This window comes from Carassius gibelio, chromosome B13, assembly GCF_023724105.1.
Source record: "Carassius gibelio isolate Cgi1373 ecotype wild population from Czech Republic chromosome B13, carGib1.2-hapl.c, whole genome shotgun sequence".
In the NCBI taxonomy this organism is placed as follows: Eukaryota; Metazoa; Chordata; class Actinopteri; order Cypriniformes; family Cyprinidae; genus Carassius; species Carassius gibelio.
Genome location: NC_068408.1, coordinates 20,537,829 through 20,565,117, shown reverse-complemented (window position 1 = coordinate 20,565,117; position 27,289 = coordinate 20,537,829). Strand labels below are relative to the sequence as shown.

General features: G+C 37.3%; 1 protein-coding gene across 16 annotated transcripts in view; it reads left to right on the top strand.

Annotated features, from left to right (window-relative positions):
• The window catches only part of LOC127970003 (calcium-activated potassium channel subunit alpha-1), a 200,111-nt gene extending 177,523 nt beyond the window's left edge, over positions 1 to 22,588 (top strand). For 6 of the 16 annotated variants that reach the window (XM_052572168.1, XM_052572178.1, XM_052572169.1 and 3 more), the window contains 11 exons: positions 1,156 to 1,279; positions 2,702 to 2,926; positions 3,356 to 3,548; positions 7,855 to 7,968; positions 10,223 to 10,306; positions 11,716 to 11,846; positions 13,471 to 13,665; positions 14,161 to 14,279; positions 15,168 to 15,392; positions 17,279 to 17,307; positions 18,947 to 22,588. In XM_052572168.1, coding sequence (XP_052428128.1) covers positions 1,156 to 1,279; positions 2,702 to 2,926; positions 3,356 to 3,548; positions 7,855 to 7,968; positions 10,223 to 10,306; positions 11,716 to 11,846; positions 13,471 to 13,665; positions 14,161 to 14,279; positions 15,168 to 15,392; positions 17,279 to 17,307; positions 18,947 to 19,098 — 1,591 coding nt within the window. In that variant the 3' untranslated portion in view covers positions 19,099 to 22,588. The remainder of the gene's footprint in view (positions 1 to 1,155; positions 1,280 to 2,701; positions 2,927 to 3,355; positions 3,549 to 7,854; positions 7,969 to 10,222; positions 10,307 to 11,715; positions 11,847 to 13,470; positions 13,666 to 14,160; positions 14,280 to 15,167; positions 15,393 to 17,278; positions 17,308 to 18,946) is intronic. The other 10 variants (XM_052572184.1, XM_052572180.1, XM_052572179.1 and 7 more) reach the window with 3 other exon arrangements.
• The last annotated feature ends 4,701 nt before the right edge of the window (positions 22,589 to 27,289 follow it).

Below are 27,289 nucleotides of genomic sequence, written 5' to 3'. Positions count from 1 at the left end.
ATTAATGAATTTATATCGTCAGATAAATCATTACAAATATATTGTAAATATTTAATATACATCACATGTTCCTAGTTGTTATTGTACTAATTTGCTATTATTGGACGATTCTAAGACAATATATTTATTCTGCATAAAATTGTGCAACAGATGATGCTATTTTTGTTTTCAAAAAAATTTAACATCACATTTGTAATAATTCAAGTTTTTTGAATTAATGATAAAAGAGTCTCTGTTGATATTAAACATTTTAAGACATCATATATATATTTCTAGTTTTCTTTATGGAGTATATTAAATGTGCCGATGTGTCCATGTTAAATCCAATAAATCTGTATTTAAGCAAGAGAATGCAACAATAACAAGCTCAAATCGCCATTCCACAATTTTTCGAGTTTCTATTCATACCAACCATCTCCAGACCAGACATCAAATGAACATGACCACACATTTAGTTTGTGAATTCAGGTTTACAGTGGTGTAGTTCTGCTACCAAGCTGTTTAGAAAGCTTTCAAGGCGGTTGAATGTGAGCTGTGCCCAAGTGCTGGAACTTCCTTCACGGTCAACATACCCCCCAGATCAGCTTCTGCAGGACGGGCTGATATAGGTTAGCCTGTTTGGACGTGACACACTGCTGAAACATTAATGGCCTTCAGTTTGGGGGAGCAAAATGTGATTGGGCAAATTCCTAAAATATTTAAAGTGCAGCTCTGTTAAAGCTTTTACCGTTGGACGCATCACATCAGGAGTGATGCGGAGTAAAAGCCGGTAATTGGCGTTCCATTCTGGTGCCACTCAGTCACTGAAGTGCTCCGGCTCCATCTCTTCCACTCCAGTGCTGTCACCTCGCGGACGCTTTGATGACTCCGCGTTCTTGGCAGCCCGGAGAGAGCTGCCGTTATGATGGAGTCCAATGCACAAATTCAATCTGACAATGACGAGCCATGTCAGCACAGGCCTGTTTACTGCTTATTTATTGTCAATAGACGTCTGGTGAGATGTGCTGAAAGTTTGTCCTTTGACAAATGTCACAATTAAGCCCAGAAGATAAATTCCCACTGTCACTTTTTTATTTATTTATACTAACCTGCATTTGCAAATAAGGGCAATCATTTTCTTCTTACACGTTTTCTCCTTCTTATGCTCTATTTCAGACACGACCCTCTACTCATTCCGGGAAATGAGCAGATTGAGAACATGGATGCTAATGTGAAAAGATACGACTCTACTGGAATGTTTCACTGGTGTCCGTCCAAAGATATCGAGAAGGTCATTCTGGTAGGTATCTTCATAACTGTAGTTGTAAATTTTAATATGTTTTAAAAGTGCTTTACAAATTGTTCAGGTTAATTAATCTTTAATCTGACAAAAACTTCCAAGCACTACCTAGTCACAAGAATGTTGTGTCTATCTTTTGTTTGTTTCTTTTTTTTTTTTTTCGAATTTAGCAAATTGATAAATCTTAAGAACGGTAAATAACAAAATGCCATATTTTTATCAACATCCTATATAATTAATTCATGCAGCACTATCATATCAGAGTATCAACTAATATATATATATATATATATATATATATATATATATATATATATATATATATATATATATATATATATACACTAATAACATTAATAAATTATTTCATTGTAATTTCTATTTTTGTTGTTTCTTACCAGTTGAACGCAATGGAAAAAAAAAAACACAGAAATAATTGCATTATTTATATTATGATAAAAATTTAATACTGAAATACCATGAAATCTTCATTGCTAGGCAAGCAAATAATATAATATATACATATATATATATATATATATATATATATATATATATATATATATATATATATATATATATATATATATATATATATATATATATATATATATAGTATTTTAAATTTGTCTAGTTTCACATTTTGAGAATCACAATTTTACTGACGTCACTAACTCCTCAAAGTAAAGTTTGAAATGTTTGAGGAGTGTGACATTTATTGCACTATTGTCTCTTGTTCACTGTTAACTTACATGTTTGCACATTTAGACACAGGCAAACATTAAATGTGTACATGAAACTAAATGACAATTTCAGAATTTGCATTTTGGTTATATTTATGTTTATTATTATAATATGAATGCAATTTTGAACATTGTATTTCCCCCATGAACAAAGTAAAGAAAAACAGTATTAACCTTTTTGCTCATGTTATGTATTATTTGGCTTGAGCACATTTATTTATTTATTTATTTGAAATGATTTAATGACAGTATTTTGGGGGTAAGTGTATATTTACTTTTACTAAATGAATTGAATCCTATCCTAGTATCCTAAACAGATGCATTTTACTCACTTAGACTCTGTTGACGATGCTTGATGATAATGTTCTTGAACATGCATAAATGCTGTTGCTATTTTTTACAATGATATTGTTTCCTCTCTTTAATTATTATTGTTGCTTAATGTGCTTTTTCCTCACAATTCCATATGGTGTGTTATTCAAACATAATTACTATTATGTGATTACATTTCAGTCAATTAAATACAACATTTACAATTGCAGCCCTTCTTAATTTTATACAATATAAAATCTTCTACAGCTCATGCAGTTTTTGTATGGATGGCAGTTGATGAGCTCTTATTATATTCTTGTTGATGAGATTGTAACTGTCGTATTTGTTTCTGTCTTTTTCACCACAGACACGCAGCGAGGCCTCCATGACGGTTTTAAGTGGACATGTAGTAGTGTGTATATTTGGAGATGTCACGTCAGCTTTAGTGGGGCTTCGAAACTTGGTGATGCCTTTGAGAGCAAGCAACTTCCATTACCACGAGCTAAAGCCCATCGTGTTTGTGGGCTCATTAGATTATCTGAGAAGAGAGTGGGAAACCCTTCACAACTTCCCCAAAGTCTCCATCTTACCTGTGAGTACATGCATTGGAAATGAGCATACAAATGAGTTTTTACACTTTGAGAAAATAGGACATCGGTAAATGTTATGAGTTCATGTGACTCAAGGAGTAAGACATTACCAGCTTTTTGCTTTGAAAAGTGCCACCACAATTTGTTCTCAAGTGTCGATGTTCTGGTTTCTCTTGGTCGTGTGAATCTCAGGCTTTGCTGTAGCGCTTGTTAGCATTAGTTTGACTGTGTATGAAAAACGAAGCTGCCGTCAGCAAAGGCTAGCATTTTAGATTAGACCACATCTCTTCTTCCCTCAGCACATAGTTAGATCAGCTGAATGTCACTGCCTTTAGAAAAGTAAATACTTGTTAACTAATTTCCCTGAGCTCCTGCGCCATCTTTAATTTGTTTTCATCTTTCTTCGTCTTTCCCCTCTCTCTCCGCTGAAGGGTACGCCATTAAGTCGAGCTGATTTAAGGGCCGTCAACATCAACCTCTGTGACATGTGCGTTATCCTGTCAGCCAATCAGAACAATATCGACGATGCTTCACTGCAGGACAAGGAATGCATCTTGGCGACTCTTAACATCAAATCTATGCAGTTTGATGACAGCATTGGGGTCTTGCAGGCTAATTCCCAAGGTAAGGAGTGGCCAAGAATACTTCAGCGCATAGAGAATACTCCTCAAGAGCTTTAGACTGTGAAACCAATCATTTACTGTGTGCTTTCAAAGACAACAAGGTCCAATTATATACCAGAATGGATTAATAAAACAAGGGATAAAAGCATGACTCGTGTTTCATATGTTTGTTCATCTAGACACACAATAACTAGACGCTTTATGCCAACATTTAATAAGTGTCCATTGCATTTTTCATTTTATGAATATGCATGTTCATTATTAGCATACACATGCAGTTCTGAGGAAGTGTGTATTATATCCTTCCCGTGTAATCAAAGCTCTGAAAAAAAGCATCTCTTAACATTTTTGTGCAGATTGCATAGTTGCCTCCAATTGCTGGACCGCGGCAGATTTGTTTGCCGACAAATTGACTCGAACAGATTGTTTATGCATTCGGATAAACATGTAACCCTCTTGTGCCCATCAGGATTCATCATCATTAAACAGACTGTACAAATCAGCAGCTTCACTTTCTCAGCTGCTCTTCATTACGTAAATTACACACACCGCACATGCTGGCCCACAACAATTAACATTTTAACCATTATTGAGTATTCACTTTTTGCACAGAAAGATGGATTTAAAGCTTCATAATGACAGTTTTTATATGAAATGTGTCCATAATTGTCCCAAAAGCTCATGCTGAACAGTGTGTAGTAGTGTTGGGAAGAGCACATCCTTCTGTGCTGGATGATTATAGCTTTTAATAATACTGTTGAAGAAGATGTTATTATCAGGCCCAGAAGGAATCCGTTTGCAATATATGTACTGAGTTTGGGAAATTCAGTAGATTTAAACATTGTGAAGTTATTAAGTGAGAGTACGGTGACTGAACACATGATCAAATTAGCCAAAGTATTAATTCAAATTGCAGAAAAGGCAGGGGATCTGTAAAAATTTGTGACTGATGGGCATTTCTAGTTCTGTGGAAATCTGTGCACTGATTCCATGCGGGCCTGGTCATTACTACGCTCTCAATTGATTTATCTCAACATCTGGCACGATCAACAGCAGAGCAATGGCGTGTAATAAAGATTTATTTCATTAACACCCAGCAAATTAGAACATATTTTATCCAGCAATGAAGAGTTTTCTTGTTCTCAGATTATTCCCAAGTAAACATTTGCACCAATAGAAATAACAAAGGATAAATTTTTCTTCCATATTTTAATTCCAATTGGGCAGAAAGACAGTTATTTATTATTATTATTATTAATGTTACATGATTACACATCATAATTTCATTTTCTTTAAGGCAGAAGGATCCATATAAGAAATGTATTTTAAAAAAAAATACCATTGTATTGAAATATTTATGAGATAGAGGTGTAACAAATTACATCATACCACATCACTCTGTAAATATTCTTGCCCTCAGCACCTTGTCGTTTCAGTGAGGCTTGTTAAACTTGTGCAGAAGGTGTTATTTAATAAATCAGCTAGCCTTTTGCCAGGAGAAAGTACTACACTGGGCACTACTAGAAGTGCTTTAGGGGTTTTTGAATAAAGTACACAAAGTCCAAGCTACATAATGCATTACCATTGAAAACTAAAACACAAGGCAGAATTTAGAGCATGACTTTAAGGTTAGTGTGCATGTCTGTTTGAAGGGTTTATAACTTAGTGTAATCGATGTGCAACAATAAACACATAGTTGCACAAGACCAAGTGAAATGTGGTTAGGCTTGATTTACTGGCCTTAAATTAGATTTGTATTTAATAATTTTTATGTCAAATGTTAAAGATAGTAGACAGTTTTAACATGTTTCAATTATATTGGGATATTTTTGTAAAAAAAAAAAAAAAAGATCAAAATAGTATGTATAAACTACTGTAAACATAAACAATCTTTTTCTGCTTATTAATACTGTACTGGAGACGGTCTTTAATATTGTTGCTTCATTGACAACTGTCTGTAATATCACTCTCTCAAATATAATATATTTGTTTGGAGATGCTCAAATCTGAATATTCAGTTTCGTTTAATGTTAATTTTGTCAGCTGTGTGTGTGTTTTTCCTTAGTCCTGTGTCAAACGTCTTTTTTTGTTTTTATCAAATGTAGTCAACTTTTAGTTGCAACTTTTAGTTGCTGGCCAGCCTAAGGCACACCTGTGCAATAATCATGCGGTCTAATCAGCATCTTGATATGCCACACCTGTGAGGAGGATGGATTATTTCAGCCAAGGAGAAGTGCTCACTTACACAGATTTAGACAGATTTGTGAACAATATTTGATAGAAATAGGCCTCTTGTGTACGTAGAAAAAGTCTTAAATCTTTGAGTCCAGCTCATGAAAAATGGGGGCAAAAACACAAGTGTTGCATTTATAATTTTGATCAGTGTAGTTTCCTGATTTATTAAATTATCAGAAATATAAACACCCTCTATACACTATGTAAACTCAAAAGCTTCTTTCAAAAGCTGAAACAGTGATATTGCTAATATTAAAGCTGCAGTAGGGAACTTTTGACGCTCTAGCGGTTAATAAACAGAACTGCTTGCGTCTTGCGGAAGAACATCGTAGCCGGAACTACTTCTCTCTGTTTATGTATATGAAGAATCACAAAGGTACTGGGTTACTCCGCCGCGGTTTCCCCGAAGCAATCTAAAATAGTCCGAATATAAACACTTATTATAGGTGCACCCTAGTGATTCAGGACAAGCTAAAAACACGGTTTGGAAAATGGATTCATGGTGTACTCGCTTATTATATACATTTTTCTACATTTTGAACACAAACAAAGTTACGGACCACTGGGAGGAGCCAGAGGAGCTTGATTTTTTTCACAGATTATCGGTCTCATATTCTACTGTCAGGACATAATGACAGGTTTAACAAATATGTAAAAAATAGATTTTTTACAAAAGTTCCCTACTGCAGCTTTAATTCCAAGTTATATTAATGTATTTTCATTAAAACAACAATACAAAATGTGCAACCTCAATTGCAAAGAGTATAGATGATCTATGTTTGTAATGATTTCAGTTTAGATCTACAGTTAGTCTCTGAGAAGGTTTTTTAAGCTCCATTTTAGTCACATCAACGATATTGTATGTTGATTTAGTTACTACTGATGTTTAATTATTCACTGATGTTTTGTCTTTGTCTTGTCTTAGTCATAAAATAAATATTTTTTATCATGATTTTTTTTATTGAAATTAACAATATTTTTAGTCAATATTATAATATTATGACTCAAAATACTCTGTTTAATACAGACACAAACCAGCTGTTTATTCATAGGGATCAGAATATTGTCTTAATCTGGTTATGACAGAATATTACCAAATTCCGAATAAATATCAGAATATCATTGCATGTATATTCTATATTCATGTATTTTCAGAATATTCTTGCATTGTTCAGAAGCTTTACAGTGTACCAATACCAGAAAAACAGTACAATCAACAGTAACATTGCTCTTGTTTATTGGTATCCAATTGCGCTTATTTATCAGCTGATGCTAAAATGCTTTTCAGTATGCCAGATGGCTGACTCTGGCTGCCACTGCATATCTGATGTCTTCACAATTCACACAACAGGAGACAGGATCATTCTCTGCACATTTAAGATGAAGTCTTCGTCTCTTTCTGTTGTATATTCTTTTGTTTAGAGCTACAGAGAGCTAGTCTATTGAACTTCCCCATTGAGAAGGACGACCCCTGTTTGGAATTCTGCAGCCCTTTGAAAACTTTGTGACCTGAATCTTTTCCCCGCATTATGTTTGTCACTGTAAAAACTATACGCTTGCATTTTTCTCCAGTCTATGGATGTCAAAACAGGGCCAATGCATTATGCATATAGCATTACTGATTTAAAGTGTTTACTTGTCAGCTTGAGGAAATGCAAAAGTGTCAAGTCATGTGAATTCATACTCTTGTCACTCCTGCTTGTGTTTCATGGCGTTTCACATAAAAGGTTTTCAGGATCCACTTCACCAGTTTTATGGTAACAAAATGAACAGCATATAAAATTTATACCTGCTAGTTGATGGAAGGCAGCAAATGCTAAATATGCCTGAGCTGACCCTTAAAAGTGAAGGATCTGTATTTCACTGTTTTGGACTGGAGTGACAGTCCACTCGTATCCTGCCACCACAAACTCTACAATATGTTCACTACTTTAAGCATTATACCAAGAAAATCGTATTTGCATGGCCTGACTGTTAAGCTACTGATTTGGTCACCATTGCAAACCTTGAATCTGGTTTGGCACCATTAGCAGAGTGAAATGTGACAAGTCTCTTTCCTCTTTCTCTTCCAGGTTTCACACCTCCAGGGATGGATAGGTCATCTCCAGATAACAGTCCAGTGCACGGCTTAGTGCGGCAGACATCCATCACCACGGGATCAAACATCCCGATCATAACTGAACTTGGTGAGACGCGACTGCAGTCATACTGCTAACATGTCAAAGTCAAGTGTGATTAGAATCTAAACTCCCGTATCAAGCCACGCTGATGTGTTCCTTATGAAGTGTGTGTCTGTGATGTGTGGCGCACCTGAATATTTCACAGACTTGGTCAATGTCGCGTCCTCATCAGTTGTGCCTTTAATGCACTGGAAGAGACCTAGGCTTATAGGGAGTGAAAAACATATAGTAGCAAAATGGATTCATTTATAAATAACAATGAAGGTGGCACTATACCCATGGTGGGGGGACTCATGAAAGTTTTAGGTCTCAGAAGGCACTAAAGCACTAGAGACCGGTCGCTACAATTCTCCACTGACCCAATTACAGCGAGTTACACCAGAAAAGCTGCAAAAAATAAAGGGCCTCACAGATTCTTACAACTTCATGCAAAACACGCTCCTCACACGCACACATACACACATGTACTTCTTGTCCTCTTAACACGAGATCCAGAATCCTCCTCCCTGAGGGGTTGCAAAGTCCTACATCTTTGACACATGGGGCCTGATTTACTAAAGGTTTCTGGCATGTTGGTAGGTGAAACAAATATTCAAAAAGAAGATAAAACAAATCAAGGATAATCTGTATAATCTTATATGAACGCTCTCCATTTCATCTGTCATTAAAGATATTGACTAGTACTTGACATTGACTAATTTAAAAGCGAGACTTTGACTTTGAGTTGAGAGGATATTTTCAGCCTCTTGGCAATGTCCTTCAGTAATTCAAGAAGTAGAAGGGGGATGCTGAAGCTAATAATACTCTCAAGAATTGATAATTATAATAGTGTAGTTAACATGAGTTGCTTCATCTAAAATGTTTTTATGAGTAAAAGTAAAGTAAGTAAAGAAATGCATTGCCCACACAAATCACTTGAATTAAATTAAATGAATTTCAGTTGTTGATATAAACTACCATTCAGAAGTGTGGGGGCAATTTTTTTTTTTAGTAAATTTATACATTTAGAATTTATTATGTGACTGTACAATATTTTACATAGTTACATAGGAATTTTTGTTAAAATATATATATATTTTTTTTTTTAGAATGATCAATACTTTAAAAAAATAACCCCCCCCCCCATTATAAACAATGCATTAAATTACATTAAAGACAAAAATAAATTAAACAAGCAAAAGAAATGATTACTGACATGTATCTGGTCCACTGATGAAGTCATGGGTCAAGTCAAGTGAATTATTTATCATTTTCTAACAGGCGTCGAATACTGACTTTAGGAAAAGGGGAATAATCAATGACATTTGAGATAACAACTAAAACAGCAAGCCCCGCCCCACGACTGACAAAAATAAAATTGTTCGCGTGAGCAGAGGTGAGATGATCGAGCGCGAGGATGTGGGGAATGAGCATGCGCGCGAGGGCTCCATTTTTTAATTCGAAGTTTGAGACTGTGACTTAGTTTCGATCGATTTGGATTTAAAATCGAAATCGTGACACCCCTAATATGTGGTAATTTCCAAGTAAAATTGTGTAAAATGCATTACTTTTTGTCATCATTATTTTTTTATATAAATACATGGGCCATCAGCTATTTAAAAAACCCACATGGGTTGATCACTCTTCAGCTGCAACCGTTTTCATTGCTGCATCACCTGAAGTCTTGGCTTTTCTCCAGTCATTTTTCTTTATTTTTTCATCCATTTCTTTCTCCTATTCTTGTCTCACAGCATTCTGTCATCTGTTCAGTGGATCAAACTATACTAAGTTTTTGTTGTAATAACTGAACTAGAAGTTCTTTGCACAGACTGAAAAACGTTTAGCCTAAAGGTAGCGTAAAATGTAATCCAATGTAATTCACTGCTATTTTTTGAAACCACAACTTTATCAGCAGATTCTGTACACAAGCTTTTGTTAAATCAGGCCTGCAGTTTTAGTGTTGGAATATGTGCGATTACACCAGAAACATGTTGAAAAACACGTTGAGAGTGATTCGTTTTCTCTTCTAAATGGTTCATAGTTATCTTTCTCCTATTTGCAGTGCAGTAGATACCTAAGCCTGCACGACATCCCCGTTATCATGAACAAACACGGCCGAACTGTTCCATGGAGTTCTCACAGAAGCGCTTCATCCTGACACTGTACCTTTAGATTTCTAATCCCACTCTTGACATGATACACTCGTTTATGCTTTCTCTTTCTCTGGCTTTGAACTTGTTTCAATAACTGTCTCCCCTCAACACTGTTTTATCATCATTAGCTAAGCCTGGCAAACTACTGCCTTTGGTTTCATTCAGTCAGGAAAAAAACAGTGGAACCAACATACAAATGATAACAGAACTGGGTAAGCTGAGCCTTTGTCCTCCGTTACTCTGATGCACTGCCTCCTTCATCGGCTTGTCTTGATTTCTCTCGCTGCAGCTGAGGCCTGCTCCCATGGCATCACTTTGAACACATTTTTATCCTTAGTTCTGGTTGAAATTGACTGTCTTGTTTTTGGCCTTTTTTTAAGGAGTTTTTTTCTTTCTTTCTCAGAGCATCACTAGGCCTTTGATCATGCGAGTCTGTCCTTGTGGCTGTTTCCATAGCATCTCCCTGCAGTTCAATTCTCTAGCCCGGGCTCCTTTTCATCAGCGGCCTGTCTGAAAGACTGACATTTCTCTTCCTTAGCTCACAGGAAGTCTGGGAAGAAATCAAATTAGAAAAGAAAAAAAAAAAACAGATCAAACCTTGCTTTAAGCTGTTTATTTTTATTTATTTATTTTGGTGCTGGCCCTAATCTCTGAAGCATAGATTTTGAAAGGAGGTGAAACAAAGATTGTGTGAGGCTGTGTTCAAACCGAGCTGGATTTCAGGGCATTGTCTCTATACATTGGCCGCTGAGACCATACACAATAGCCTCAAAGCAATCTGACTGCTGCTGTTTAAAAACAGGTTCTTTTAAATAAGTGGACCTAAATTTTTACAAGGCTGCTCTGTAACCTGAGGGTTTTTTGTTGTTTTTTTGACAATTGTAAATCACTTCAAGTAATAGTTTACCCAAAAATAAAAATTCTGTCATCATTCATAGATCTCTGTGTTGTTCGAGATATGTAGAACTAGCTGTCTTTGGTACAACACAAAAAGAGACATTTCAAATAATTATTTGACTATTGTCACTTTTCTCTATGCAGTTACTATGAAAATCCAAAAGCTTAATAAAAGTAGGTCATAATGATTGTATACTATATCCCACATCTTTTGAAGTCATACAATAGCTGTATGAATAAAGAAAAGAATCATGTAATTCTTTATTTACTGATGATCTTCCCCTTTAATGATCTGTTTCTTTTACCACTGTGACTGATGTATGATGTCAGTCATCGATTTATAAACAAACTATTCAGATCAGTTTTGTGAAGTGATTCATTGAAAACATCTGGCTCCAAAGAACAATCCATTTACACATCAGACATCACAACTTCTCTCGGAAACAGAGATTTCATTATGTAAACCATCCCTTGCAAATTATTCAGATTGAAGTTAGATCCACCATTTTTGGGTACTGCATTGTGCAGATATCACTATTTCAACCTGTATTAATCTCCAGAATGCATGCCCCACATGCATGCAGTTTTTTTTTTTTTGACTTCATTAACCCGTTTATTGCTGGTTGGTGAGACATTTGTCACTTGTCACCCTTTGAAGGACATTGATTGACTCTTCTACACAGTTGTTTTGCCTGAATGAAAACCGTCTCTCTTTGTGCTGCAGTGAATGACTCCAACGTTCAGTTTTTGGACCAAGACGACGACGACGACCCAGATACGGAGCTGTATCTGACCCAGCCGTTTGCCTGCGGTACCGCGTTCGCCATCAGCGTGTTGGACTCCCTGATGAGTGCGGTGAGTTAGTGGCTAAACAGCTGCTGCGTTGACACCTATTCACTCATTTGAATTCCTTTAAACAGATTAGCATACATAAATCCGTTAAAGAAATTATCCGTGCAGAATAAGTAGATTCAGATCCTTTCATTGTGTGAAGGATCCTTCATATTATCTACTAGGCTTCAAGATGATCTTTCCATTCGTATTCAAAAGCAGCCAGTGATTTGGTGAACAAAGCAACCTGTCAAAAGGTGCACAGTCATTTCTCTCCCATCATGGTATGTCATATAGAATTACATGAAGGCATGTCTCACTGCTAATCCTCTGAAATAATGTATAGGAAAGAGACATCCTCCGGCTGTGCAGTGCTTTAGATGTAGGGCTCAGGCGTTACCAGTAGGCAGAGGTTGGTAAATGAAATGCCACATTGATCAGACAGCACTGTCAGTGGCGGTGACATCAAAAGGAAAGTTGTTGCCAAGACTCCTCATATAATGTGTCATGAAATGAACTTTCAAGAGTCTTATTAGATCTTTTAACAAGGTAAGTGCTCAAGTTTTCTTTAATGGCATGCCTTGACATGCAAAGGTGGGCTGCTATGGGGTCCTACAGCTCTAATCTCCTAACAATCTCATCTTGGGTAGATTAGGAAAGATACCTTTCTTCCTTTTCCCCATTCTGTCGTCTTCTTTTCTTCCCCCTCACCACCTACAACCGCTGCTATCCCCTTATCCATATGATGGCTTAATTCCAGTACCTTTCACTTTGAGTGAAGCTAGAACAAAGCAGCCTTCAAGTGCATTTCACTGTGGACAAAGGTGAAGCCTGCTAATAGACAGCTCTCATCCATCATTGGGCTGAATGCTGCTGTCAGGGGCCCGGAGAGGTGTCACTCCAGCACGAGCTTGGGGCGACACAGCCCTCTGGTGCTCACACCAACGACCTTGTGATCTTAGTGGAATCTTTTATTTTTATACGTTAATCATTTGACAACTTTATCATCAGTGACACTGAAGAACATTTGACGGACAAGATACAGTGAGTCCACAAGTCAGAAACCACTTTAAACTTGGAACTAAAATAACTTTTAGGATTTCAAATACACTACTGTTAGAAAGTTTAGGCTCAGCAACATTTCTGACCATGTTAACGAATGCATGATAACATGGTTCATCATGTTTTTTTTAAACATAGTTTAATATGCTTGCTTTACTGATATTATCTAAACTATTAAGAAATGCAAAAACTTTCACTATAGTGGTCACAGACTTTTGGATCCCACTGTACAAGATAAATTGTAGATTATAACACTTGTTGTGTTATGAGATCTATTCTTCATTGTATGTTATCTACAATTAGCTACAATAATGATAATTAAAATGTCCTCGTGTGCAAAATGCTCCCCTGTTAAGCAAGGATGGTGTTACCAAAATGAATGTGCATGGGGAGGAGACGACGACGACAACAACAACAACAGCTGGCGTAATTGCATTCCCGTGTCTCTTCCCTTCCCAGGGAGTCAAATGAGAAGAGACAGATCAGGGTCTAGATAACAGTGCTCGGGACAGCTCCAAAATCCTGACTGTCTTGAGTTGTGACTCTAATGGCACTCACGTCCGGATCCTCTCCTTTATCTTGGCAGACATACTTCAATGATAATATCCTCACCCTGATCCGGACGCTGGTCACAGGAGGCGCCACTCCGGAGCTGGAGGGCCTGCTGGCTGAGGAGAACGCGCTGAGAGGTGGCTACAGCACGCCGCAGACGCTGGCTAACAGGGACAGGTGTCGGGTCGCCCAGCTGGCCCTCTACGATGGGCCCTTCGCAGACTTGGGGGTAAGTGAATGGTTAAGAGGAGCTGACACGTTTTGGCACTTTCCCCCAACAGGGCTCGTTCCCTGTCCGATGCCTTCCCTGCCCGCTAATGCAAAGTGAACGAGCTGAACATGCAAAGATTGTGGGTAAAAAAGAACGCTGCCTTAAATCTTTCATGGTGTTTCTGTATGTGTAATGTAATCCATAAAAAGTATCTGTAATCTGATTTCAAAATGTAATATTCTCTTCTTAAAAGTACTTAATTATTGGATTCTGATTATGTAATCCATGCACCCATTACACGTAGACAGTTATTCAGTGACTGTCCAAACTGTTAATGTATTGCCACATACTTCATTATAGAAGTGTAGACATCACACTAGGATACAGATGCAAAATGAGGCAAACAACACCTGCTCTTGCACTCGAGTTGGCTCTATCATGCCTGAAATAGGCATAAGCTGATTTGAATGTTTTGAATGAACAATTAAAGCCCTATTGTGTGTTCTTTTTCAGGATGGTGGTTGCTACGGAGACTTATTTTGTAAAGCATTAAAAACGTACAACATGCTGTGCTTTGGAATCTATAGATTGCGAGATGCACATTTAAGTTCATCAAGCCAGTGCACAAAAAGGTGAGCTGTCCGTTTGACCTATTCACCTCTTTATCAGTAGTGTTTTAGCTCTTTATTTCACTAGGCATACAATCCATCTTCAGTACTGGGAAATAATAATAAAACCCACATTATTATAAGCCCTGCTCTAACACCTAGTGTGAGGTTCCTTCCTTGGCAACATACTGTAGTAGTGCACCATATAAAAAATCCACAAATTTGTGCTTGCTTTTAATTATTCTTCAAAAGAATGATTTTAAAAAGGAAGTCAGTACGCCCGCCTTCCCCCCAAAGAAATTACAACTTAAATTGAAATTTATCAAAAGTGACAGGAAAGACTTTTTTTTCTTCCTTCATGAAGAGATTTATTTTAAAAGCATTTTAAAAAAAAGTGTTCTGAAGTGTCCCTTATTTTATCCAAAACCTAAGACACTGCCACATGTCCTCCATGGATAAAGCTATCCCATAAATCATTTTGCAAGCTCAGTGAATGTTTTTATCCAGAATGTTGGTTAGAATGAGGGGAAGCATTTTTAAACAGATTTAATCAGTAGTAAAAATGTATTTTCTATTTTTATTATCTTTTTAATTATGATTAAGTGCACTATGTATTATGTGCATATAACTTTTGATTATTAGAGTCCCTCGTGTGCTTCATGAGAGGATCAGGATTATGTGGCACATTTGAATAATCATTAACAGTGTTAGGATTTACTGGCTATGAGGAAACATTCACAGCTTCCATGATCCTTCTCCCATCCAAGCGTCTGTGGTTTAACTATAAGTGGTGCAGAAATTTTACACTTTACCCTAAAATCAGTTCAAAATTTAAAATAAAGTTAAATGCTTTATGTACTCTTAAATAAGATCATTGAATTGACATTGCATGTCATTTTTCATTGTGTGCAGATATGTCATCACAAACCCACCTTATGAGTTTGAGCTGGTGCCCACGGACCTGATCTTCTGTCTGATGCAGTTTGACCACAACGCGGGCCAGTCCCGAGCGAGCCTGTCCCACTCCTCCCATTCCTCTCATTCATCCAGCAAGAAGAGCTCATCTGTTCACTCCATCCCCGCCACGAACCGGCAGAACCGCAGCAGCAAAGCACGTGAAGCCCGGGACAAACAGAAGTAAGTTGGCCTTCACTTCTTTAACCCAGCAGAGCGAGTGTGTTTGTGTGTGTGTGTGTTTGTTCACTTCTGTGGTTTTAGCACACTTTGTACAGAAAGAATGCTTTGTGTGTGTGTGTGTGTGTGTGTGTGATTGTACTCAGCGTTCCATATTCTATTTGTGAGTTTGCTTCATTATGTGCATGTGGCCCTTGCCTTGACCACACACACAACTCTGTGACCATTTGATCATTGCCTCATCGCCACTGCACCGTAACCAGGACCATGTCTGCATATTGCTGCTGCCTTTTTATAAACACAATCAACCTGTGAACTAGAGGTCTGCACCAGTTTAGATTTGTTAAAGTACAGGACTCAATTTAGGAATTTTAAGTGAATAAATGATTAAAGATACTATGAAATTTGCCAGTCCCATGCAGCCCCATAGAACTGTTTAGTTCATATTTATTAAAGGTGCAGTGTGTAAATTTTAGCGGCATTTAGCGGTGAGGTTGCGAATTGCAACCAACAGCTCAGTCCCCTGCTAAACCCTCCCTTTAGAGAAGCTACGGTGGCCGACACATGTAAATAGGTCGTCGGTAAAGACGGCAGAGAGCAATGAGATTTTTTTACAAAGATAAATCAAGGAATTATATTTACTTAACTTGTCATCACATCGATGGTATTGCGATTGTTAATGTACTTGTTTATCATTGTGACAGTGTTTTATTCGCAAGAACAACAAAGTTACGAAACGCGCTCTGTAGGGCAGTTTGTCCATTTAGGGCTACTGTACAAACATGGTGGCTTCCATGTAAGGGGACCCGCGGTGTATGTAGATAGCAATAGCTCAATCTAAGGTAATAGAAACATAACAGTTCATTAAATAAGTTCTTTATACACTGCTGAATACATAGTTATGTATATTACATTCCTGTAAATAGATTGCTGTAAATATTACGTATTGCACCTTTAAGCTTAATAATGTTCCAGAAATTGAGGCAATTTTTTTTCCCATCAGCATTTGTTGCACTGTATAGGTAATATAGTCATTTTTGGTCTTTAATCCACATATAAGCATTAATTCATTTCTTGCCTTCCTGTTTGTCTAATCATTATGTCATGTCTGTGTGTGTGAGAGAACTGCAAATTGCATCATCATGTTTTTAGTCTGTGTTAGTGGCTTATTTTTAGTTATGCTCTAGTGATTTTTTTAATGTTCCAGGTTGGAACAGACATAATCATAGCATAAATGGTTTCACACCATCCCTAAATGCCTTGCCGGTGCAGAAACCCTTACGGTGTGTAAAGTAGTTTTGGATCATTTAAGTGTTGATCTTTGAAAAGTTCCAGCTTTGAAACCTTTATCATCTGCATACACCGTTTTCATGAAGCTGTTGATTTTGAGAGTTCTCTCTCACCGGAATGAGCAGCTGCAAGGTATTATGTATGGGGTGTTGTAAAACCCTGCATTGATTTCAGTGCCTGTTACAATGCGTGCCTTAAAGTTAATTCAACGAGTTTAGAGTTTGTAAGATATCCCCCACCCCCACTTAGAGAAAAGGTTATATTAATTAACGTGATCTAGTTTCCCAGATTTGAGAAGCACATTATGTCCTTTTCAAGAGTTTTACAATACTAATTGTTTTTAACTGGAAAAATAATCAGCTCCATCATAATATTTAATTAGCTAAATAGTGTGTAGTCTTAAGTCCTAAATTTGTAGTAGTAAAATGAGTTTCATAAGTATCATTTTCCATTTGTGTAAAATAAAGATGGTTATGATATTTAATTCACAATATATAACCAGACTAAAAATGTAGAAATATATGATGTCAGTTCTGTTTGAGACCTGTTACTTGCCTTAAACGCCGTAAAACTTACATAGACCACTTTTTTTCCTAAAGTGCAACAAGGATGAATAGAATGGGCCCAGGTATGCAAGTTAATGATTCTGCATGATACAGCACCTGTTGTGGGATCTTTTAATCATAACTTTGTCCTTTGTGGAGCACTGTTATGAGAGGGGATTTTGATTTTAATTTCCAAGGAAATCATGCCTACTTTTCACCTTTGCTTTCTAACTGAAAGCAAATGGCTGCTGCTAATGCCTAACTCTTGTCATGCTCAGGTCCATCCCAGCATTGCATGCGGTTGACTATCATCCTCTCTCGACCTCCATCCATCTGATAGGTTCCAGTAGTCCCCCTTGACTTGAGTTCCTCTTGTTCTTTTACCTCTCATTAGGTTTTCTTTCTCTAAGACAAACTGCATTGTGTGAGAGGTCAGTGTGTCTGCACATTGTTCCTACATGTAGATTATCAAAATGTATTTAAGGCATTTGGAAAATAATAAAATCTGGTTTAATGATCCGTTTCCTTTGTTAAAACAGATTCTATAAAATTATCTGAAATGTAATTTAAAAAATTGCATATTTAATATAATTACATGTACAACATTGTTATTATTAACTATTATGATTATTTAAATAAAAATAATCGCATTGCACAAACATGCAATATTTGTTCAAATAAAAAGTCAACTAATTTTCTACAGATTTTCTGTTGTTCAATAAATATAGAATTTAACGTTTTGACAAATGGGAAACTACCCCTTGTGTCAATCTCCAGATTGGTTGATTAACCAGCCTGGCCAGTATTGTTATGCATCGGTGGCTTTTCTCATATTCACCACCTTGCGTTGTGCCAGAAAACATCTTTTAATTTAAGTAAAAATATATTATTTTATGACCTCTCGTGGCTTACGGGTGCATTAATGCAAAAACGTAGATTCGGTCTGTTAAAAGTTCCCCACTCAAACCAGGCGAAAGTGGTTTCACGTTCTGCTCTCAGCCCAAATTCACCTCAAATATCCGTGTGAGAGAGGGGAGCCATGATGAGAGTCCCTGTGCTGCTGAAATTGGCTCTTTTAACCCTTGCGGAGCCAGAGGATGTCTTGGGGCGATGTAAGTGCCAGCATCAGTAGTAAACTCAGGGGAACGGAGCGAGGTGGCTGACTCCTTGCACCACCTCAGGCACAGCTCCACTTACATCAAACGACTGCGCCGTGACACTCTCCCCCTGCGGCTCATCGCAGCCTGACACTCCAAGGTGTGCAGCACATTTCAAGTTGGAGGAATAGTTGGAAATGTTGAAGTGCTGGAAAATGACACTGCCTAGGAGAAAGTGAATGTGATGGAGAAGGCCTTACGCCTGGCTTAAGTGCTCTTAGGACACATTTCAGAATTAAATGCCTGATTTCAGAGACCTGATCTTGAGAGAACGTGCTCAAATACACAGCATGATACAGTCCTTCCTATTTGATTACAATATGGCTGTAAATGCTTTTACATACTGTACATTTCGCTGCTTCATGAAATCAGTAATAGGTCCAACAATGTGTGTTTCACCCTGTCTTTCTGAATGTGAACTCAAGTTGATGTGCTGTATAGAGAGAGAACGAGAGCGTGGGATGATGATTTTTTTTTTGTAGAGATGCATGACCCTGCTTTAAAGATATGATATTAACGCTGTGTTTGTCGTCTTCTGCTTCTCTCCCGCCCGGCTGTCTCACAGAAAAGAGATGGTTTACAGATGAAGCAGAAAACGCATACCCAAGGAACATTCAAATCAAGCCCATGAGCACTCACATGGCCAACCAAGTCAATCAGTACAAATCCACTAGCAGTCTGATTCCACCTATCCGAGAAGTCGAAGATGAATGCTGAACGAATCCCCTGCCTTTACCATTACAGAGGGACGTGGGTCATCCTGCTGTAAAAGACGAGCGCTAATCGCGAATCCATGACTGTGATGATGGCGACACATTGTTCTTGCTCGACTCGAGGGTTTGAAGCGTATGAGAACTGGAAGGGACTTCCAATGTGTATACCTTTAATTTTACTTCCATACTTTTATATATGTATACATAGTGATGTACATAATGACAATCAAGTAAGGATTGTACAGCCCCTAGCACTTTTTGAAATTATGTTAACAGACAAACAAAAGAAAGTACTTCCTGTGATTCATTGCAATACATTTCACCTCTGCCATGACCTGACTCCATGCAGAGGGCGCTATAATGGAGGATGAGGGTCACCGTCGTTCACTTCATCCAAACACTACCCAAAGATCAGCCCTGCCGATTGAGTTGCGTATCCGTTGTCACTTTCGTTTTGCACTACAACATAATAAATCGGGCACTGCTCGCAGAAGAGTCAAAGCTTTCCCTGGGTTCTCCTCTGAGTTTGGGGCTGACGTCACAGGCTGAGGCTGCTAACTGAAAGGTTTTGTTCAGGGAAACAAGTGCTTGTGTGACTGTATTTGTGCATGGTGTGTGCCAAAGGCTGCCTGAAGTAACCTGAACGTGTGGCTCAGGAAAGGATGACCATTTCCATCCATACAGAACATTTAGGCACGTATACAAGTGGAAATGTTTGCTGTACCTAATGCAAATGGCTGTCCCCAACGTAGCTCTTCAGAATTGGCAATACATTGAGGATATGCACTTCTTCTGTTGATGTCTTTCCATCATTCATGACTGCTGGTGTGGGAAACTCTGTTATCGAGGCTTATAACACGTTTGTTTGCGTCAGCGACTCTGCTGTTAATACGACTGAATGGAACACTACTGTAACCTGCTGATAATTCAACAAAGATTGAGCTTTAATGCTGAGAAAATGAATAAAATATACAATTGAAAAATGCCACGTATTGCGAAAAGTGGGCATCAATGGTTCCTCTTTTGGGTCTAGCCACTGCCTGACACAGGGTTGGCACAGGGGCAGAAAAGTGCTTGGATGTTCCCTGTGACCAACAGTGATGCCTTAAACTCAATCATAATGTTTAATTATCAGCCAAAGATGTGACTTGTGGATGATTCTTGCTGTGGTCTGAATGGATTTGAACGTCACTCACTTCTATCAAGGCTACACGACTATGTTGTACCTTTAAGTAGAACATATATTGATACAAATGCTTCACAGACCTTTGAACTTTGCTTCAAGTGCTCTGACAGATTTATACATAAGTACATACTTATTTTTTATCCATGAGCGTAATCATTTTGTACTTATTTTTATACATATCAGAGAACTTTATTTCTAAATGTATCTTAAAGATATCTTAATAGCTACAGTGCAGAGCGGTTCAGTTTCTTCAGTTTTACCCCTGACAACACAACATATCGCATAACATCACCCGGGACACGTCAAAGATCTGTGAACCCGAGTCAAAAGGTACAATTTCAGCTTGCCATCTGGAGTGCTCTTTGATACTCACACGGGCTGCTTTGAAGGACCTCGAGCTCTACTACTAAAAACAGCATACATGCTTTCATTTTCATAAGCTAACGGAGATGAAAACCAATATTTAATGACTAATGACACTTTTCTGTAATTCCAGGTAAAGCGATGTTGATCCTCAGACAGAGATGAACTCAGAGATGCACATGAGGAGGGGCTCTGCTCTTTCTGTAATGAGTTAGAGCAATCATTGACCTAAATTAGGTCTTAGTAAACAAACAAACAAACAAAAAAAGCATGCAGAAGTACTTGTGCAAAGATCATTTGATCAGAAGCGAGCTAATAGGCTGTAGATGCAAGAAAAGAGACATTAGTATTCATCCATCCATTGAGAAAAAGAAATAAATAATCTGTTGTATAAATTCTGCCCGTTCTAGTCCACGTTCTAAAGTAAAACGATCTTTATTGTTTGTCTACTGGACAATTAGGCTTTGTCCTGAAGTGATTTTCTGAATTGTGATTATAGTGGTGTTACACTTTGTAGCAAGTAGATTTCTTGATAAATGAAGAAAAAAATACAAATGTGAGTAAACTATGTATAATTGGATTGTCTACATACTTGCTAGCTTAAAAAAAAATATTTTGAGCTAAAAAGGAATCCATTGGAGTTAAATGTCCAATTTATTTATTGTATCTTCTATGTAAGGTTCTTTTCCTGTAATGAACTACATTACAAAGAAATGCCAATGGCGCGGTCAAGACAGCAGGTTTGATTTGATGAGAAAAGTGGAGATGCACGATGAAGAAAGCAAACTAGCTCTTTCTTTTTGAAGATTATTAACCATCAGGTTTTTACATTCCATTTTGTCATCAGCATTTCAAATGTTACAATCACATATAGTTTAGAAATGTCAAAATAGGTTGTTTCTTTACAGACCTTTTCGAAACATACTCGGGTAGCAATCCTGACAACAAAACTACAAAGAAAAGCTGGCTTATTTAATTTTTTTAAATGGTCGTAGCCCTTGATACTGTTATTTTCTCCACTGCAACAAATGTGCAATGTTTTAATATCATGCAATTTATTTGTACATCTTGTGAAGATACTACAGTGAACACATATCACAGTTTCTACTGTGCCATGAAATGTATCCATCTACTAGCATCAGTCAGTCATTGGTCAGTAATACTGGATTAATATCATGGCATCTAATACTGGCATGGAGAACATCCAAGCCATCCTTGCCTCCATGCCAGGACAGTGCCAGGCAGTGCAGGAAGACCAGAGGAGGAACGCTGGAAGACCCACTAGAGCGAAAAGTGGCATTCAAACGGGCATGATCTGCCCATGCAAGCTGCTGAAATCCTAGCACCTTGGTTATAGATACTAAAAAAGTCCAAAATAAAAAAAGGCAACTGCAATGACTGAAAGATGCTGAGTTAAACTATGATGTTTAGTTGGATCACCTGTCAATGTATTCAAGAGTGTTTTAATTAAAGTAACGCATAAAGCAACCGCACTGATATGCTATGTAATACACAACTGTCATATTTTGGCTATTTTATTCTACTGTAAAGGACAGATTTAAGTTTTAGAAACTGTATAAAGAAAATAAACTGTAACGGAATAAGTACCTGGAGGGAATTAAGTCTTAACATGCTTAACTTGCATATGGATTACTGTTTTGTTGCGGTCTCTTCTTCCACTTAAATAAATAATTAAAACATTCATCCATACATGTAATTATTGGCATTCATTAGAAGAAAATGGGGTTTCTCATAGCAGAATGACTGATTTGACTACTAGACATGATGAAATTGTTGGTGCTGAGCTGATCTTACTGACTGTCAACTACTGTATAACCTGCTGATAAAACATACTGTCTTGTACAAAAAGTTTGTACATAAATTGTACGTTTTTTTTTTTTTTTTTTGTATTTTCTCAAATTAAAATGGATGTATTTGTGTTCTAGAGGTGACTGGTATATTGCGTCATTACTTGATTTACACTGTACATTTAAACCAAAAAAGAAAAAAAAAACAAACAAACAAAAAAAACTATTGACTAATGGATATTTTTAGTCCAAAAAAGTGTGTAGGATGACGTAGGGGATACACCTTTTGCAAACATCTGCCAATATTTAAAGATGTGCATTCAATGACAAATAACCCCACAAATCGTCCACTTCAGAATGTGTAGACTTCAAAAGCAAGTCATTTTATATCTACAAAAACACTTTTAGAGTTACAAAACACAATTGTGCTCCTTAACCTATGATTATAATGCTCCTCGGTTTCAGTCTATAAAAACAATGACTGTGTTTAAACTTTGCTCTATAGAAAGATATTAGTCTGGTCTTATGTGGCTTGTTCTTTTCAAAACTGAAGATCTGAGCTCAACCTACCGAGCCGAAATAAACAGAGGAGGAAGTAGAACAGATGTCGGCTGTGCTCCTGATTTGTAGTCTGATAAGGGTGGCACCCTGTAGGTTGAAATTTATGGCTTGTTAGTAAGGACTGGCCCCTTTGTGAGATGTTTTCAAAATGATTGATTTACAATAAAGTGGCTCTCTGTGTGTGCACGCAGGCTGAACTGATTCAGATCGATTCCAGTGAAATTGATTGATCAGCCATTTAACTTGGCAGTATGTTTACTGAACGAAACCATGCAAGACCTATTCTCCTAGTCTCTAGCAATAAAACTGAAACAAGCCACACATCACAACAAAAACAACCACAGCTACACTTTTTCTACTGCTTTGGATTCTAGTTTTATTAAAAATATTTATAAATGGCAATAAAATAATCGATTACACTTTATATTACATGTCTTCAACTACAATAACATTTTTAATTCTCTGAAGAAAATGTTGAAGAAACCATTTTCACGCAGAAATAGCTAGTAAATTTCACAAATAACAAAAAAGTAACATTGAATTAAATGTGAGTTTTGATTTTTTTAAGTAGACTATATACACACACAAACATCAAAGATTATTGGAGTTTTACTGTAGTAGTTTTAGAAAAAAATAATACTTCACTGCTTTCTTTAATTGTTTGTGAAATATACTATGTACATCTGAGTGAAAATTATTTCTAAGTTTTACAAATCTATTAATATAATAATAGTACTTCAGTCTGTTAAAGACTAAACAGTGTACAATGTATTGCACTCAATATATAGTGGGTCCATAAAATGTGACCTGGGTTTTTTGTATCCTAGAATACTGCTTTTACAACTACTTTTTTTTTTTTTTGCATTAAATACCAGCGGTAAGATCCAACCATTTATAATACACAAGCTCATCCCTGTCTGTTTGACCTCTCTCTATCTCCCTTGCCTGCTCCCAAGCCCTCATCTCTTTGCTGAGACAAAGCACTCTTGTTTTCAGCCCACAAATCATCCCGCCATGGACACTTCATGCTGTCCTTTGGATAATTGTGGATGAAAACAGCCCCCTACATTCTCACCTTGGGATGTAGTGGCCCCATCATGCTGCTTATTAACGATTTTACACGGTGAGTCACGGCTCCAGGCCTGTCAGTACGCCAGTAATATTTACTGTCTGACTCATGGGTTGTGGGGGGAAAAGATTGGGAAGGAGGCGGAGGGGTGGGGGCGGACGGGCTGATTACACCCATCCACCTGACAGCATCCTCGTTCCTGAATCCTTCCGCAAATATACTCCTAAGATCATTCGGGGTGCCGCCGTAAGGCTGCTTATTATGAAAAAGCATAACGTTATTGAAATGTGGAGAGGTGGCCGGGGGTTCGTTTCTCCAGGGCCAGAGCTACGACAATCAGAGTTGACGAAGTTGGGCGTCGGGCATTTTCCCACATGAATACGTTCGAGCACATTCGAGTGGCCATTATGGGCCATTTAGCAAATCAATAGGTGCTAAAATCAAAAACAATTTTCTGGGTGGATTGTCAGCGGAGTAAATGAGAGTGAGAAATTTCTAATATCGAACACTTTACAATCAATTTGTTGCACACTTGATGGGGTTTGTTTTCAACATGACAATTCTTCAGAAGTATTATTCAAGTCAAAGTCACCCCTCGGATCCATCCGCTGTCACCGCTATTGACTCAAGCGGTATCTCTATGGGAGTCATTCACTTGTCTCAGACGGACAGCAGTCAGAGGAGGAGGAGCTGTCACCGTGGCAACAGACCCCCGTCCCGGGCGACCCCCCTCGAGTCACATTCAACATCATATTTAGGAGCCCTCCATGGCCCCGGCTTGGCCTTGATAATAGTTTCCATGACGATGCGGCATGCTCAGTGCATCAGTGCCAGCTCAGATAAACAGTGATCCTTTACAAAAACAAGAAGGTCATTACGGCAGCTTGTCAAATCAATGCTGAGAGTGTCCCGGCTGATTAAGCCATCCTCTCTCAGCTCTGACACCGTGTCAATAGTGCCGCGCCGTCTGAGCACGGCCAGATGATTGGAGTGAAATGCCCATCAGTCAGAGAGCTGAGCCGGACTAATGATTCCATGTGCTGCCTATTAGAGCTACATGACAACTCAATCCTGCACTAGAGAGACAGAGAGAGAGAGAGAAGAGCGAAAGGAAAACAGTGACCTTGTTGCATTATTTGAAGCTGAATTAAATTGGCAGCAGCAGTTAATCTTTACCTGAGGCGATTAACAGAATTTAAGGGGAACAACAAAAGTATGGCACATTTGCCATTTTGGCTTTCTCTTACTGACATTTTGATTTCCTTCTCCATCCATTCATCTGGACGATGATGATTTATCATTAAGAGAACAGGAGAGAGGGGAGGATCCTCTACATCATAAATCGCAAGCATAAAATATGCTCTCGGTTTGCGCTTTTAATTTGTTTTAGCATGTCTCTCCGTGGCCCTGTGGTGAGATTTGTGTAAGCCTCATCCAATTGACTTATCCATTTTGTCAGCTGGGATTCATCCCCCTGTGCCCCGCTGGTGACTGCAACACTGAGCCGGTGAAGTCAACTGGTGACGGGCAAATGTGTGCAATCAGATAGCTGAAATCGCACAGCATTAAACGATCCCGCTTGGGAGCTGCCTAATTGCTTAGTGTTAATAGAGCACACTTAAACTCACTAATCTTGATTTACTTTTTATCAGACAAGACGACTAAGATTGAGCATGCACACAAAAGTCAATGGTCTCCTGCATTATCGAAAAATAAGTCTCAAAGAACAATTACTTCACTTTGGGCGAGCATTTTTCATTCAGCCCAAATGGTCAATTATGCCAGTTTGTTTTTAAATATGGATAGTTGGCATTACGCATAACACAACAACTTCCTGAAAACAATTTCAACTAAAGTGATTTTAAACTGCTTTTTGGTCAGTATTGTTAAAAGTATATATATTTTTTACCTCATATTAAATTACTACCTTATTAAATTAAATAACTGAATAATACAAAGTAACGTAATCACACCACAGACCCATTTAAAATTAACTTCAGTAAAACACGATTATACTATAAGCTCTTTAATTTTATTGGTAATATTTGTAATTTTACCATTTATAGCACTTCCCTTAAAATGTGTAAAATGTAATCAACGTAAATAGAGTAAGCTATGCATTGACATCTGATCATTTTTTGATAATATTACCTTGTTTAATTAGTTAAATGGATTAATGTGTCAAAAATGTATAAATATGACAATTAAAAATTTGAAGAATAGAAAAAAGAGAGAAAGAAAACCAATTTGTTGATATTTTCATATTTTGCATTCATTCAGTATGAGATGAAAATGGCATTAATTGGGATTTACATGCCAGTGGAACTAATAAAGCAACATGCTACAGGTCATGGCTAAAGAGTAGAGAGTTTTCACATGAAATTACTCTCAAAACAAATTAATGATGATGATATAAATAAAGGCAAGCCTTTATTTATACACGCCTGGTCTATCATTTGCTAATATTACACAATTTCTCTCAGCGTGAAGATTGGGATGAAAATCGTGACTAATTTAACATGACATCGAAAATCGCCTCTCCTCTCAACAAACATTTGTTGGCAATGGTCAATCAAGTTCTTTCTCCACATGCATTAGTCTGCCTGTCTACATGTGAAACAGCAGAGAGAAAACAAATCCACAGGGAGCTATGTAATTGTCTTGTAGAGCAAGCTTTCCTCAACACAAAACACAATCTGAAGAGAAAATGTGTAAGGCGTGTGTGCGTCCAATTCTCTCCCTAACAGTGCCATGTCATTAATAATACGGCATTGAAAAAAACACAAACACTTTAGCATGGAAAGAAATCCATTACCTTTACTTATCTCTGAAGCTTCACCCTGTCACGTGATATATATATATATATATATATATATAAAAAAATTAACTGTCACTGCATGCATGACAAATGAGAGGACATATGTCACAAATAGTTAAACAATATAGTAAAGAAAAATAAATAAAAGTTTGTATTGAAATAATTCTATTTTTTTCTCAGAATGTTATCATGACAAAAAGAAAAAGAAAAAAGAAAGAACAGTATAGGATAGTTCATTTTTTTTAAGGTTATTATGAAAGGATATTTTGAGACAGACTTTTTTTATTTTTAATTTTTTTTTTTTTTTTTTTTTGATCCATACAATAGAAGTCAATGGTTAATTCAAAAACTGAATTACACCGTAATGTTATACAGAAAGAAACTGCTAGT